This window comes from Tachysurus vachellii, chromosome 6 (assembly GCF_030014155.1).
Source record: "Tachysurus vachellii isolate PV-2020 chromosome 6, HZAU_Pvac_v1, whole genome shotgun sequence".
In the NCBI taxonomy this organism is placed as follows: Eukaryota; Metazoa; Chordata; class Actinopteri; order Siluriformes; family Bagridae; genus Tachysurus; species Tachysurus vachellii.
In genome coordinates this window covers 4026689-4044153 of record NC_083465.1, presented here as the reverse complement: position 1 = coordinate 4044153, position 17465 = coordinate 4026689, and the positions used below count along the sequence as shown (strand labels likewise).

Here is a 17465-nt window from a genome sequence, read left to right as displayed (position 1 = left end):
TGATGTTGGGTCATTTTTATAAAATAGTGTCAATAATGTTTTATGGAAAACACAAAAATATAAAGAGTTCTGTTTGTTCAACAAGTGAGCCAGTATTTCTAATGTCATACTCAATCACTGGACTTCCTGCTTGTACACAACCGTGTGTATGCTTCTTGTAATCTATCGTTCCTTCCAATTTAAGAAGCATTACACTAAGCCATGCTGGTCGCCGTTTGAAAACATCTACTTTTGAACACTTCAATCAAGCGCATTCTTAACATGCTGTTTATGATAATCTCAGTATTACTCACTATAAAAACCGGACGGTCCCAATCAGTAAAAACATTCAACCCTAATGCCCCTCTTATTCATTCTAATTATAGAGTGCTACGTAGCACTGTTTTGTGTTTTATTTGTTCTCCCGCATGCCCTTATCATTTAAACACCACTAATACGCGGTACCGAGGCACCCCAGGAGTTGCACCACAGCAATTTCCGTGGTCAGGCAGCAAGGAGACGCGGGAAATTAACCAGTGGGAGGAAAAAAGAGAGTGTTAATGGCTTCAGAGTACATCATTTTCATCATTTCATCTGCAGCTGGAGTCTTAGAGATATTCATTCATTCATCTTCTACCGCTTATCCGAAGTACCTCGGGTCACGGGGAGCCTGTGCCTATCTCAGGCGTCATCGGGCATCAAGGCAGGATACACCCTGGACAGAGTGCCAACCCATCGCAGGGCACACACACACACACACTCATTCACTCACACACTAGGGACAATTTTACAGAGATGACAATCAACCTACCATGCATGTCTTTGGACCGGGGGAGGAAACTGGAGTACCCTGAGGAAACCCCCGAGGCACGGGGAGAACATGCAAACTCCACACACACAAGGTGTAGGCGGGAATCGAACCCCAACCCCGAGTCTGATGCCTAGTCGAGTCTGATGCCTAGTCGAGTCTGATGCCTAGTCGAGTCTGATGCCAATTCGAGTCTGATGCCTAGTCGAGTCTGATGCTTCCAGGTTGTAATGCCATAAAATGTAGACATGTTTCAGGGGGGTGAATACTTATGCAACACACGTTATCTAATATAGCTTACTAGCTTACTAGATATATTGGGCAACAGCCAACGTTGGGCTGTGATGCAATATAAGCAACAGGTTTGTATGTTAATAATAATAATAATAATAATAATAATAATAATAATAATAATAATAATAAGTACACCAACCCCACCTTTATTTTAATCAGCTAAATATCTGCTAAATCAGCTAAATATCAGTGCTAATGGCCAAAAAGAAAAACAAAACACCTGCAGTAGCAGTGCATTGTCAGTTTAGAGTGTGTGTGTGTGTGTTCACAGGGTGAGACTAAGGTGCTAAAGCTGAAGAATCTTCGCCCTCAGGACTTTGCGAACTACACGTGTCAGGTGTCCGTCCGCAACGTCTGTGACATACCGGATACATCAGTCACCTTCCGATTAACCAACGCCACCTGTAAGTTCCACTTTTCCTAACATTTCTTTGCTTTGAATTCCATGAATCGTTCTCAGACTTAAACTTGTTGACATTTGTAAACAATTTTGCCAGTCAGACTTTACGGGGCGGAGCTTCATTTAGTTCATTTCATTTAATAAAGCTGTATGAATGTATATATGTGAACGGTCATCTGTAGGATGCAGAGTTTACTAAAAATGTACTTTTACTTGGAGCCCAAAGTCAGATTGGGCTGATATACGTTTAGCTTTCAGCAAGCATTTCACAGGATTAGCTCTCGGGCATGAACAGTAGCAGTCGCATCTATCTATCTACTGTTAGTCTAACTTGTACTTACTATGAGAGGAGTGCTTAGACCCCACATATTGCTTCTATGCCTCTAATATTATAATTCTATTAATAAAAATAGTAATCTATCTATCTATCTATCTATCTATCTATCTATCTATCTATCTATCTATCTATCTATCTATCTATCTATCTATCATTAGTCTAATTTGATCTAGCCATTTGAAGAGTGCTTGGATCCCGCATATCGCTTCTGCACCGTAGTAGTAGAATTATTACTCACTCACTCTCTCTCACTCATTTTCTACCGCTTATCCGAACTACCTCGGGTCACGGGGAGCCTGTGCCTATCTCAGGCGTCATCGGGCATCAAGGCAGGATACACCCTGGACGGAGTGCCAACCCATCGCAGGGCACACACACACACTCTCATTCACTCACGCAATCACACACTAGGGACAATTTTCCAGAGATGCCAATAAACCTACCATGCATGTCTTTGGACCGGGGGAGGAAACCGGAGTACCCGGAGGAAACCCCCGAGGCACGGGGAGAACATGCAAACTCCACACACACAAGGCGGAGGCGGGAATCGAACCCCCAACCCTGGAGTGTGTGAGGCGAACATGCTAACCACTAAGCCACGGTGCCCCCCTGTAGTATTATTAGTAGTATTAGTATTATTTTTAATTACTATTATTATTAATGAATTAAAATATTTCTTTACTACTTATTTTGCTGAATATATTTTACAAATTCATGTTATTAAGCAGCACGGACGTACAGAAGCATAAACACAGTGACACAGTGAGTTTTTTACAGACCCTCTCATACTGCATTAAATCTGGATTGAGATTCAGACACACACACACACACATATACACACACACAGTATAAACACTTTGTAATAGAAGCGCACCAAGGAGCAAAACCACTGGCAGAAATAGTAATTTGTTTTTCCACATACTACAAACTGCAGCGCATAAGAGAAGCCCCAGCACCGAAGCTCTGATTTGTTTTTTCTGTTCGTTCTCATTCTCTCTTCTATTTCTGATCAAAAAAAAAAAAAAAAACACAGCGAATGCGAATTCAGAATGAGAAGAAAAACAAAAAGAACAGGGCACACACATGGGCTCGCTCCAGGACTGCCTTATTCTATATTTGTAACATCTTTAGGAAAATGACCAGACCTTTGAGTGCGGCGAGACAGAAGGAGACATGAACAATGTTTTATATTACAGCTGGAAGAAAAGAGAAACTCCAAATATTCATTTGATTTAGATCTCACTTTTGTTCATTCACTGCATTTTGTTCATTTATGAAAATAAATATTTAACACTTCCATTTGTGAAAGCATTCTTTGTTTACAGCATTTTTTCACACCTGCCTAAAACCTTTGCACAGTCCTGTACAGTATATACGCCTGAGTGCCAAGTGTGTAGTACGCCAATGGAGATTTTGTCAATTTTAAGTTCTTGGACCCTCTCACGTTAACTATTTATCTCACATGCACGTACATGAGCAGGTTCTTTCTTCCTCTACATTATCAGTCTCTGACCAAAAGATTCCCAGTGTGATACAGGTCCGGTCAGCGATCAGATCAGACTCGTGTGCGGATACGGTGAGCGTCTGAGAAAGACCAGAGATATGACTCGATACTGTCAAAAATCCGCCCTTGAACAGTGATGTGAAGAGAAGCGAGTGGAGGAAATGAAAGAGGAGAAACTTATACGAGAGAGAGAGAGAGAGAGAGAGAGTTAGTTCTAGAAAATGGCTTTCTATCATCACAGCTTGATGCTCCTCTCTCATGCCAACAATACAGGACCTCGGATACAGTGGCATCAGTTTTGTAAGCCACTGGTCCTGATATCAGTCAGCCAACACACACACACACACGTACACACACACACACACACACACACAGACAGAAGTACTCACCTGCATAGCTAATCAGAGATAAGACCTGCAGCTACACACACATCATGACAGAGTATGTGAGCATGCAGGCCACGAATATTGCCCCTGGCAGAATTTGTTCCCCTGCCACACACACACACACACACACACATACATACACAGACCTGCATATATACACATTATGTATGGTGCTCCTGGCCAAGTCTAAGGGAGTGAGATGTCTACTGAGGCATCTTTTTTGGCTTAGCGCGCACACACACACATGTGCGCACAAACACAAGAGCTGCTTGAAACACACTTTTCTTTCATAGCAGATAAAATTTTGACATTTTCAAGACCAACTTTGCCATCCTCATGTTATTTAACATTTCTGTTCAACCAATCACAGATGTTTATTCACATAGTAGTAGAAGTAGTAGATAGCTAAAAAAAATCCCCATAAGTTTCAGCGTTTGGACATTTGACACCTCAGTTGAACAAGAGCACCACAAAACGGCCGCTCCACTACAAAAGAAAGAACTTTTGGAGTTACCTAATAGTCTGTTTACACCCAATGCTGTGGAACGCCCACGAACCCGATCAGAATTCCTGTTCTCCTTGTTTTTTTTTACTTTTTTTTATTTCGTTTTAAAGCAAGATGGCTCAATAGGTTAAAGGTAGGGTCTCCGTTGTTTGAGAAATGCTTAAGAAAACTGCGTTGGGCCGCCAAACAAAACAAAAACAATACTAACGTGTAGCCAATGAGCAGAAAGGGGTGTGTCTTGTCAATATGCGGCGGAGAGAGTGTTCAGTGCGCATGTGTGACATTAGCAGAAAGCGGTTTTAACATTGACATGGAGGATAAAAACAAAGAAAGAAAGCGAAGAAAGGCTTACGATAAGGCAAGAAGTAGGACCGTGTTAATATAGGATCAGCTTTACAGCGCTGGAGAGAACTGAAGGAGCGGGAAGGCCTGCGATGGGACGCCGAGTTGGCATCAGCATCAGGACATCAGTGATGTATGAAGAGGTGTTATTTGTGTAGTAACAGCGTTTAGCTCAGGAGTTATTGACTCGGGAAACTCCAATCTGTGAATATGTGACCAACTTTACTTAAGACGCCGAGGCGCTTTTTTCCTTCTCGATAGGTGAGTAACGTTGGTTTTGTTTTGTTACACAGAACTAATATATGCCGTCCTTTGCATGATTATGCTTGTGTGTCATTTTTGCTTGTTTGTTTATCTGCAATCGTTTTGTTCTTCCCTTCAGCTATGATAAAGACACATTTCTTTCCATTAGTTGCCAGGGTAACGTATGTATGTGTGGGCGGAGCTATCAATACAGGGGTGGGACCCATTTGGGTTAGGGGCGTGTTTGTTTTGGTGATTTCAAATGTCGACATTGGCTTTCAAACAACGGAGACCCCACCTTTAAGTCGGTGTGTTCCAGATCACAGGAACGGGTTTCAAATCCAGACATAACAAATGCTTATTACTTGATGATCTGTTCTATAAGCATTCTAAAAGCTTTTCTTCCTCCGTTATATTTTATTTTTCCCCCAATTTGATAAAAGGGATAAAGGTTATAGACCCAGTAGTTAGAAATTTTAAGGATGTGTGCCAGTGCATGGTTTTATTTATTTATTTATTTATTTATTTATTTATTTATTGTTATTCTTTACCTAACCCTAAACCCTAACCCTGTATGCAGTCCTCTCACCAGCCTTTATTTACAGACAATAAAACCGGAGACCCTATCCAGAAAACGTTTTCCATACGTGCAGCATACAGAACGAGCGCAGGAATGTGAACCCGGTGATTTGTAATTCGGATTAAATTATTGCTTGAAAATAAATCAACGCCTTTTTGACAAATCAGAGCAGAGACTTCAGGATTGTTATGTTCTAAATATCGTTTACAGAATACGTTATAGACAAGTAAATCGTGGGGTTAAAGCGCTATAAGAACGCATGGCTATTTCCAGGTGTGTGTGTGTGTTTGCGTGTGTGTGTGCGCCCCAGTGCTTCACTGCTTATATAGTTGTAGGTTTGTATGTCAGGGGGATATAGAGGCAATTTTCTTGTCTGTCCTTGTGGCATAAATGGCTTCGGGATTATATTCTTCCTCAAGTAGGTCAGGGCGCAAGCAGACAGTCAGACACACACTCACAATACACACACGTACAGAACGATTGATTTTTATATAATGATGTGCACTTTCTATTGATGCTACGCCACATCCCGCTTTCACGAACGACAGAGCCATAAAATGACATCCAGGATTCTCTTCATATCTCAATCTGTCTCACTTGTCATCCTGTTCTCTTTTACTCACTCAACCCAGACAGCTTTAGCTCTAGTCTCAATTATTGTGTCTCCAAATCAGTCAACACAAACACAATGGGTTTTAGTTATCAGTCTTAATAAAGATGTAAAGCGTGTAAATATTTTTTGACAAGCCAACTACAAATTCTTGGATACACCACTGACACACTCTAAGGAAATCTGACCGGGATTCACAACAAACTGAATCAAATTTAAGGAGTGATTTAAACCTGACCACGTAATCTGTATATATAAAATTCGATAATTTAAAGTCTATAATCGAGGTTCACAGAATTGGGTCTCGTTTTGCAGAATCCCCAAAACTCGGGACCTCTAGTCTGATGCACGTGTTTTTCCGAACTGCCCGGATTGTCATTTATGACACGTTTCTTGCGTTAATGCTCCTGCAGACAATTTACCAAATTACAAATCAGTTCGTTCATGTTCAGGTTGATAAAACGAGGTCCAATAAACATCGCACGGTTCAGTCAGTGCCGCTACAGTGCCACAACACACATCCCACGTGATAGATTAATATCACACGCTCGCAGGCTTCATGCCGATAATTTGTTCCGAACGCTCTCGTTTAAGAATCAGTCAGAATTTTAAATGCAACTGAATTTCCTACTATTTACAAGGAAGATAAAATTAAATCACGAATCCGCTCAGACGAGAGCCGAGCCATTTCAATATTAAGGCCAATTACCTTGACTTACTGCTGCTTGGCTTTCAAAATAGTCTTCACCGCCGAAATCTTCATAGCAATAGTGTCCTTTAAAAAAAAAAAAAAAAAAAAACAATATTCCTCTCATCGTAAAGATTAATTATAGATGCCCAAAAGCTTCACACATTTCGGTATTCCCTTGATAGGGGGAGAGTGTAAATGAAAAGTGGAATGAGATATGGATTTGGAATCTTCAATTTCAGACCACGACGTACTCTCAGGTCCAGAGTCTCCTGATCTATTTTCATGTCCATTAGAAAAACTAAGCGAAGCGTATACAACATTTTACAGCGTCTCACGTAAGTATTCAGTCCGCTCGAACATTTTGTAGTATTAGATCTTGGAAGTGAAACGGAATTAAATGCGGTTAAAGGTCATGAAAAAAATTGTATAATATACAAAAGGTTAAAAGAAAAAGATAACTGTCGCCTGAATACCCCACTGCTGTCATGAACATTTTGGCCCAAAGCTATATTTGGAGGCACGGAGGGATGCGCTATTCACCATGAGGACGCCTTCTCGACAGTGAAGTGTGATGGTGGTAGTATTATCTTCTAGGCATGTTTTTCTTTAGGAAGTATTGGGAACCTATATGTCCATATTAGAATGGTATGGATGATATTAGTCAGAGAGCCACAGCTCAGATGAGGTAGAACTGTTCACAAGACAGCAGTAGTCTGGATACTTTACTCTGTGGGCTTTTATGCTGGAGATGCTAATGTTAAAAAAGTGATGATACTATAAAACATTTTGGCCTACATTTGGATGAATGGAGGAGGAACAACGTTGAGGACTTAGTGAAGCACGAAGGTGGTAGCATCATCTTGTAGGCGTGCTTTTCCGTGTGTGGTCTAGATTCAGATTTTTATTCAACATTGATTTAAATGTCGATATGAACTCAAGATGAAGAAAAGATGATCAGAATATTCACATGTACCACGTTTGATAACGATCTGAGTGTCTCGTGTTTTGAAATAGTAACAATCTCAATTGTCACTTCCACATTTAGTGTTTGTGGGGTGAATGCCTATAAAAGCAGTGCATGTTGGAGGAAAAAAACATTACTTTAAATCGGGTAATTGTTCTGCATGAGGGAAAAGGTATAACGCTTAACACTGACCGTTCCAGAGGTGCTCACTCGCTGGCTTTGGTGGAAGTCAGCAATTTAATAAAAAACAGCAGAAAGGTATAGGACGGAAGCACACCGGGGTTATATTGCGGTATCGATCAGGCTTCCTCTCATTACACCTACACGCCGCTGCTATTCTTTATCCTTAATACATCCTCTACTGATTACTAATACACCATCATAGGTAATGAGAATGAATAGGCATGTGTGTTTAGAGTGTGTGTACATGTACACAGTGTTTCCCCTTGGGAAAGGGCATGTACAAGCTTGCTTAATGATTCGATTAAAATGGACTGTAGCACTTAGGTAAAGTACATATGCGAGATGAAGCGCTAAATAAGTGAGGACATTACCAAAAAAAAAATATATATATATATTTACAGATTGCAGGAACAACAGCAAGTATTTAGAGGAGGAGTGGAATAGAGGATGCCACAACATTATTCAGCAGCACTAATTGAGCTGGGTGTCGTTAAGTCAGCGGCCATAAATCGCATTAATGATGCCGTTGTCGCGGCTAACATTGCAGAGCACTAATTACTTTCTATCTCTGAGCAGCATTGTTGTTAATGCGCATCGTCGTTTGTTTGGAATTTAATACCAGACAGACTTGGATTGAACGATCAAAGAATTGACAAGGTTATGCGACTAGCAGTAATTGGCATTTCAGATGCTCATGAGCTTGCATGAACTTGTAACATCGTTTGGCTGTTGAATTAAGGATATAAAGATACATGGCAGATTTAGATCTCTTTTGTTAATTAGGGTTGTGTTGGTATATATATATATATATATATATATATATATATATATATATATATATATATATATATATATATCTGCAAAGAGCATGCCTGAGATCTCTTGAAGGTTTTGATCTGGTGAAGGACCTAAAAGAATTTTCAAAATATTAAACGCACAGCCATGAAACACATTGAAGTCCAACGTCAACAACAGGAACAAGACGTCCTTCCAACATTGGTGAAAGGACAAGATGAAAACCAGCGAGACTGTCAAGAGATCTACAGCAATGTTAAAGGAGTTGCTGGGATATCTGGTAAGTTTTCACTCTCTGCATGTGACAACAATCACCCGTTCTTTATACAGACTTTGCTTTGTGGTCGTTTAGGTAGATGGTCAAAACCTAGCCCATCTATATCTCCCCAAACTTTGTGGCGAAATATCCCTGTGGGCTCCCCGTCTTTTCTCAATCGGTTTTGGCACCAAGCCTGTAGGCCTCTGTTAGACAGCTGAAAATGAAGAAAAATGTTACCTTCCAACAAAATAACAACCCAAATCACAAATCCAAGTCAACGAAGAAAAAAGATCAATGATTTCTAAATAGCCAGGTCAGATCCCATATCGAAGTGCAGTTGGGAGCCTGTGGAATGACTTGGCGAGGGTGGTACACAGAAGATCTCCTGCGGTTTGATAGATCTGGAGCATTTTTGCAAGGAATAGTGGACAGATATTAGTAAAGCATCCGGGTATTATAGCTTTATTCCCTGAATTATTTCCGTGTGTTATACACGTTTCTAGGATGCTATGTTGCATTTCATGTATAAAAAGATCATTCACCAGTCAGTCATAATATTAAAACCACTCACAGGTACAGTGAGTTAATATAGTTATAACGGGGTGGGATATATTAGCAAGAGAGAACGGTCAGTTCTCAGAATGGAAGTGTTGGAAGCAGGAAAGTGGGCAAGAGTAAGGACCTGAGCAACCGTGACACAAGGCCAAATTGTAGGCTAGATGAGTGACATTCATGTGGTTGTTGGTTTGACACGTGGCACCTACGTAAATGTTTGCAGACCTTTTAAAGTACACCTCGGTAATTGGTATAATGGTAGTCCCTAATGGCAGTAGCCTCTTTCAACAGAATAATGCTACCTGCTGTATTACAGAAATTGTTTTTGAGTGGTTTCTGAATGGTTCCTGGATCTCAAGCCAATCAAGCATCTGTGGGATACGTTGGTCAAACAATTCTGATCCGCGGAGGCTCCGCCTTACGGGATCTGCTGCTAACATCTTGGTCCCAGATACCACAACACACCTGCCAAGGTCTTGTATAGGTCAGAGCAGTTTTGGTGGCCAAAGGGATGTTTCTGGTTGTTTAGTCTATGTATAGACATAATAAGAAATATTATGTCTACATGTATGTATAGACATAATATTTCTTATTATTCATCTGTTCTGATAAATAAGGAGATTTGATTCACGCTGTTTGGAAGACCTTAGTGATAGCAATGAGTTAAAAGATGAATGTATATTTTAGTTATTTTTACGTTCTTCGACTCAATATTAGGTTTAAATGTAAAGTCATGGCACACTTTTGCTCACCTGGTGCGCTTCCGTGTTTCGATAGAGAGCCGTTCTCAGCATAAAATCAGGCATTCAGGTCTCATCATTCACTTGTTCACTCACCCCCGCTTCCTTTTTTTATGTGAGGAGTCAATTCTCACTCCATCTCCATCAGTTATTTTCTCTCTGTCTTGTCACACGACCGACGAAAAAGTTCTGTAAAACACATTGCTAGCATTACCATGGGACCGGGCAGGAAGTGATCCACAACTATCTTCCTCCCAATATCTCTGAAAATTGAAACGATAAATTCTTTCCCTCTGCAATCTATTCCACCTCTCTCTCTTTCTCTCTCTCTCTCTCTTGCGATCTCTCTTTTATTTGCTGTACAAATATGAGTCTTGAGGCAGCCAAGAAGCTGAACCCATCCTCTACTGTCTGAGGAACAATGAAGCAATCAGCACCACGACTGGAGGATAACCAGAAATCTTTTTTTTTTCTCATCTGCGACTGCTTTCTTGTCAGATTCCGACTTCCGTAGCATCAATAAGTGGAACTTTATAATGATGAGATGTTTGTGAATATAGTTTTGTGCACAGCAGAATAAGTGAGCTTTTCATAACGCACACAAAACGTCTTCGCAAAGATTTCTGTGCTTTCTTTCTTTATATATAGTTACGTAGTTATATGTAGTTAATATATAGTATGTATGTATGTTCTCAAACCAGGGTTCTTGGGACACCAAGGGACCCCAAAGGACCAAAAAATCAATTTAAAAACAGCTTGACTTTAAATAAACATAAGTTTAATGAAAAAAATTCTAGTTTTTTGACTCAACTTCCTATATTTCCCTGATGAGCCTAATTATTTTATTTTTAGTTTTACAGGAAAAAGAGGTCTCTAGGTAAAAAAGGGTTAAGAACCCCCGTTTTATACGTTTGGCTCATTTCCGTGATCTGAGGTGATGATGATGCACATCAATCTCGCTCTGCTCTGCTTCCTCACTACCCGCTAATGGCGGGCCAAACCGTTTTCTTTTTCTTCTTTTTTTTTTGCCTGTAGCATTCACAGGCTTATTTGATTTTTGGTGTAATCACTGACTGAGGTACAGCTAAAGTGAAAATGTCCATCAGAGATGCTGTTCAGTGGGTGATGATTGTATTCCCCTTCTTTATCATTTCATCTTCTCTTCCTACACAAACCCGCTTCGAGTTTCCAGTTCTAAACATTCATGTAACAACAGTATACAAAGTCTCTCTGTCTTCTGTCTCTTTTTTCTGTCTCGCTTTTTTCTGTGTTTTTCACCATCTATTTTTCTTTTTTCAGTGTATCCCTTACTGTCTCTCTCAGTGTGTCAATCACTGTCTCTCTGTGTATCACTGACTGTCTCTCTCAGTGTATCCCTTACTGTCTCTCTCAGTGTATCCCTTACTGTCTCTCTGTGTATCCCTTACTGTCTCTCTGTGTATCCCTTACTGTCTCTCTCAGTGTATCTCTTACTGTCTCTCTCAGTGTATCCCTAACTGTCTCTCTCAGTGTATCCCTTACTGTCTCTCTGTGTATCCCTTACTGTCTCTCTCAGTGTATCCCTTACTGTCTCTCTCAGTGTATCCCTTACTGTCTCTCTCTCGGTGTATTAATCACTGTCTCTCTCTGTGTATCCCTTACTGTCTCTCTGTGTATCCCTTACTGTCTCTCTCAGTGTATCCCTTACTGTCTCTCTCAGTGTATCAATCACTGTCTCTCTCTGTGTATCTTTCACTGTCTCTCTCAGTGTATATTTTACTGTCTCTCTCATTGTATCTTTCACTGTCTCTCTCAGTGTATCCCTTACTGTCACTCTCAGTGTATCCCTTACTGTCTCTCTCACTGTATCCCTTACTGTCTCTCTCAGTGTATCTTTCACTGTCTCTCTCAGTGTATCCCTTACTGTCTCTCTTGGGGTATCCATCACTGTCTCTCTCTATGTATCCCTGATTGTCTCCCTGTCTATCTCTTACTGTCTCTCTCTAGGTATTCCATCACTGTATCTCTTGGTGTATACCTCACTGTCTCTCTCAGTGTATCCCTCACTGTCTTTCTTGGTATATCCCTCACTTTCTCTATCTCCCACACTGTTTATCAGTTCATTTTGTTGTGGCATGTTTGTTTTCTCTCCTCACCCCTCTTTACTGTTACATTATTTGATTCACTTAAACAGGTGGTCTAATACTACTGACTAATTAATGTGAATTATAATAACAATCTCTGGAACATTCAGTCACAACGTCAATATTCTCTCTCTCTTTCTCTCTCTCTCTCTTCCCCTCTCTCTTTGACTCTCCCTCCCTCTCTGTGAGTAAGTACACTCCTTCTTCTGCTGGAGTGATTAAAGTCTGGTGAACTGGAAAGCTGATTGCGTTTTAAAGAACGTCCCTATGCTTTTGAGATATTTGCAGATAGGAGATTACACCGGGTTGAGGGCTACATGGAGTGTTAAATCCAACACTGAGACCGAAATAGCATGTTGAATCAGATTGAGTGTTCTGGCACCATGATCAGCTCCTCGCTCTCTCATCAGTAAATTAGAGAAAAGTTAATGGCCTAGCCGTTCATCTTTTCAGGCTCTCAAAGCACCTCTTACCTCCCTCGCACACACCTACATTTCCCATCTGCCCTAGCCATACAGATGGAGGTCTTTTCACTGTCTTCAACATAAACAAAAGTACACATACTTCTAATACACTGAAAATGTGAAAAAGCAGAAGTGTGTTAGAGTGCAACATAAAATATTTGAGTGGAAAGAAAGACAGAAAGAAAGAAAGAAAGAAAGAAAGAAAGAAAGAAAGAAAGAAAGAAAGAAATGAGTAATGAGAAGCTGAATTTTTTTTTTTATCGTAACATGTAACTACCTCGGATCCTAACTAGATCCTAACTTGAAATTAGTTTATAGAAGTAAGTCGGTGTTCATGTGGAATAATATCAAGTTAATCATTCATTCATTCATTCATTCATCTTCTACCGCTTATCCGAACTACCTCGGGTCACGGGGAGCCTGTGCCTATCTCAGGCGTCATCAGGCATCAAGGCAGGATACACCTTGGATGGAGTGCCAACCCATCGCAGGGCACACACACACACTCATTCACTCACGCAATCACACACTAGGGACAATTTTCCAGAGATGCCAATCAACCTACCATGCATGTCTTTGGACCGGGGGAGGAAACTGGAGTACCCGGAGGAAACCCCCGAGGCACAGGGAGAACATGCAAACTCCACACACACAAGGTGGAGGCAGGAATCGAACCCCGACCCTGGAGGTGTGAGGCGAACGTGCTAACCACTAAGCCACCGTGCCCCCTTCAAGTTAATCAAACATTTATTATATTTTATTATTTGCTTTTTTCTCATATAATTTATATTTCACTTTCTATTCATATATTTTACTAACAGTTAATAATTAGCACAAGCTAAAATGCCCACATATAACTGTCTTAGGAAGTGCATATGGTTTCCTATTATTTTATAATTATAATTATTATTAATCGGTTTATTTGTAGAATAAAATATTCACTAGAATTATTATTATTATTATTATTATTATTATTATTATTATTTGAATGTTTTGTGTTTTTTTAGATTTAATATTTATTTTATTTATTTCTTTTTATTTCTTTTTTTAGATTTTATTTACTTTTTTGCCTGAGTAATAGGACTGCAGATTGAATTACTCACTGTATTATTTTTTTGCTGGTGTTGCTATGCTCGTGCGATTTCACCTTTTTATTTTCATCCTCACTGTGTCTCCAGCTCTAAACTCGGGAGATTAATGTGTCTCTGGACTTGCCCTTTTTTGTCCAGTCCTGACACAATCTCACTATCCTTTTTTTTTTTTTTAAGTGTTTTTTTTTCCTGACATACACTCTAGACATCCACATTGGGGTTAGTCAGCAGAGTTGCGTAGAAAGATTGAATATTTTAATTGGAGCATCTGTAATGGCGCACGCTTTAAACACGTCTGCTGTCTGCTGTCAGAAATCAGAACGAGCCGTGACTCGACTGCAACTGACTAACCTGAACTCTCAGCTGGTGTATCTCTGACATGCCTGATAAAGAGTCGTGTCATGTCGAGACTCCTGAAAGGTCCCGCGTGCTTCTGACAGTGAGCGAAAGAAATACTCTAAATATATGTTGAGTATAAGTCAAATAAGCTATGAAATATGACTAACAGTACTGCATATTGTATCTCTCACTAAGATAGTTTTGATTTGTCTGTTTCAACACACTTCATGTTAACGTCTTACCGTTAAGAGCTTAGCATCAGCTTGCTAGCTACTAAAGCTAGACATGGAAGCAAACAAGATCTGGAGTTTAAAGAATTTTAGCACTTACTTAAAAGAGAAAGTAAAGTTATTCAGTCGTTTCTGTATTTTCTAGTAAATACGAGAGAATGAATGAGTCAGTGAGCGAGTTCCAAATCATCACATCTCCTCAAATAACCTTAAATATCTGTCTGTAGGTTGGTGACATAATCCAATTTTTCAGTAAAACGCTTCTTTTTTTGCTCATCTTTCTTCCTACAGTACTCTGTTTTATAAACCGAGATAAAAAACTCTTTCATGTGCATGAAAAGGTTTTCAAGATAAAAAAAGACCTTCATCCATATACGGTTCCTATTGAACCGAACATAAGAGCATATTCAAAAGGACATTTCTTGTTGCCTCACGGAGTTTTTGCCAGTATTTTATTTTATTTTAATGTATTTATTAATGCATTTTTTACATATTTTATTTTTTTCTTCCGGATATTTTACAGTAACACAAAAAACAAAACAAAAAAAACCCAAGTTCGAGTCAGAGAGAAATGTGTATGTCATGCTTTTGCAATGACAAATCAATTTCACAGAGTAGAACGATCGTTAAAACGACTCCGAGTTCATCAAAACTTGTGTTTGACATTTTAGGAGTCCCTTGATTGAGAACTCACTTGAACAGTTTAAAAATGACATTTTGAAAGTAGCGGAATTTGTATATCAGCTTGATTTGTTTTAATAATAATAATAATAATAATAATAATTAAAGCTGCAAGCAGCATTTCCCGGGTTCAAGCGTTTAAGGCCTGTAGGGAGTTTAAGGCCTTAAAGGATTTTCACATACACAAAGTGACCCACAAGTTACAGAGGGTGGCACCCGCTCCTAACCTAGTGTCTCTAATACAGAAAAGCTTACCAACGTGTTGCACAATATATGTCATGTGAAGTACTCACCTGTCCAGTTTTCCCTAAAATAAACAAAGTCATATCCATAAAGCGAAGAAACACAAGCATCCAAAATGCACTATAGCGAAAAAATTTAATGGCAGAAATGAAATCAGATATATATGTTTTTTAAGTCATGAGCCAAGGATTCCAATGATATAAAGCACTTGAGATTTGGATATACGGTTTGGGAGTTATGCGCACAAACGCGTTGAGGGGCGCTGAAGCGCCCCAAATTGTCCGATTCCGCTGAGACCTTGGTCCTGAGTAACTGTGACCAGTACTACCATCTGACCAAGTTTGAGCTCTCTAGGCCTTACGGTTTGGGCTGCACGATCATTTCTAGGGTGGAATAATAATAATAATAATAATAATAATAATAAAATAATAATAATAATAATAATAAAAATCCTAGCAAAAACAATAGGTTTCCAGCGCTTTGCGCTTGAACCCTAATAATAATAATAGAGAAATCGCAATGAAAGTGCAATTTGGTGTTTTGTCTTGTTTTTTTTCCTCTGATTTTTTTCTTAGCATTTGTTTAATGGCATAGATTAAGGAAGAAATCAAATGTGTGATGCAGTTCAATATATTCAGTCCAATCACATGTTCTGTTTTTTTTTTTTTTTTTTAGATTTTTTTTATTTTATTTTTCAACGATTACATTTCTTTTATTTATTAATGAAGAACGTGCATTTTTTGAACTCATCGTTCAATGCCAAGTTCCTGTTATGACTTACTATGACATTATAGCAGCTATGAACAGCTTGTTTTGAGGTTAATAATAAAACAGAGTCATGCAGATTGACGTTCGCTAAAAAAACGATCAAAGAGAAATCTCCTGACCAATCGGAATCGAGAACAGAAACAGTGTTTTAATATGTGTATTCTGGCTATTTTAGAAATAATTTTAAAAATATATAAAAGGATGACAGCCAGGTTTATTGATGTATTCGGTGTAATAAGACATGATACATAAGACTTTACTTCTTAGCAGCTTGAGGGATTAAAAAGAATGGTCGTTCTGTATCCTCTGAATCCCTGGTGGATTAATTTCTTTCATTCGACACTGCTTTCTTAAAATTGTGTACCAACGAGCATTCAGTACATTTAATCTCTTTAGTATGAGGTACATTTATTTACAGTTAAGTATATATTCATGTGGGAAGACTGAGAAACCTTTTTAGAGCTGTGTAACCGAAGATGGCCTTGATGATCACAGGATCAGATCTGCTCTGCGTAAACCTCTCGCCTTCTTGTCTTCCAGCTCCACCAGCTTTGAAACTCTCAGTTAACGAGACCTACGTGGTGGACCCAGGCCAGGATGTCACCATGTCGTGTGAGGTCACAGCAGGTTTCCCGACGCCGACCGTGACCTGGGCGCGATACCCCTCCCCCTTGCCACGTCGAGCCATCATCCGTGGTGGCTCTCTAACTCTGCGCTCCGTCACTCCAGCTGACTCGGGGGTCTACAACTGCACCGCTGTCAACAATGTGGGCAACCCAGCCAGGAGAAACGTCAACCTCGTTGTTAGAAGTATGTGTGTATTACACTATCTATATTTATACTCTTTATCCTTTGTATATTTTCCAACTGCATAAAGGATTTATAACATGAGTTAGTCCTCATGTTGCACTCCTGTATCTCTGGAATGTACCATTTAGATCAGGGGTAGATTCAGATAAGATTTCAGGGTCAAGTTTAAAATTCACTACATACATGTATGAAGGTTGGGATAAGCAACTAACCTGGTTTTAATCATAAGTAGCTAGTTTATTGCTGTAAATATTAAGAGTTAAGGTTTTGTACTGGTGCTTCATAGTACCATTAGACAAACAACTTCCTAATTGATGAGATTTTTTTAAATAGTTACACAAAATTAAATGCATGTGATTGGATAACTAAAGGATCTGGAACAGAATCCAATCCCGTTCCTGTTTGGAAAAGTCAAGACATCAGAACTATGTTTGTATACAGACCAGAATCTTGCCAGATAACAACCCCTAGTCTAGATCCTACAAGGCTGCTAACAGAATTTAGTTTGCTGATTTGGACCTGTTGGAAACTTGTCCTCTTT

The 17465-nt window shown here is 39.5% G+C and overlaps 1 protein-coding gene across 1 annotated transcript in view; it reads left to right on the top strand.

Annotated features, from left to right (window-relative positions):
* Positions 1 to 17465, top strand: part of LOC132846967 (MAM domain-containing glycosylphosphatidylinositol anchor protein 1) — a 187379-nt gene that overhangs the window by 105697 nt on the left and 64217 nt on the right. Inside the window, exons 6-7 of the mRNA XM_060871801.1 lie at positions 1353 to 1485; positions 16655 to 16924. Of these exons, the coding sequence (XP_060727784.1) occupies positions 1353 to 1485; positions 16655 to 16924 (403 nt within the window). The remainder of the gene's footprint in view (positions 1 to 1352; positions 1486 to 16654; positions 16925 to 17465) is intronic.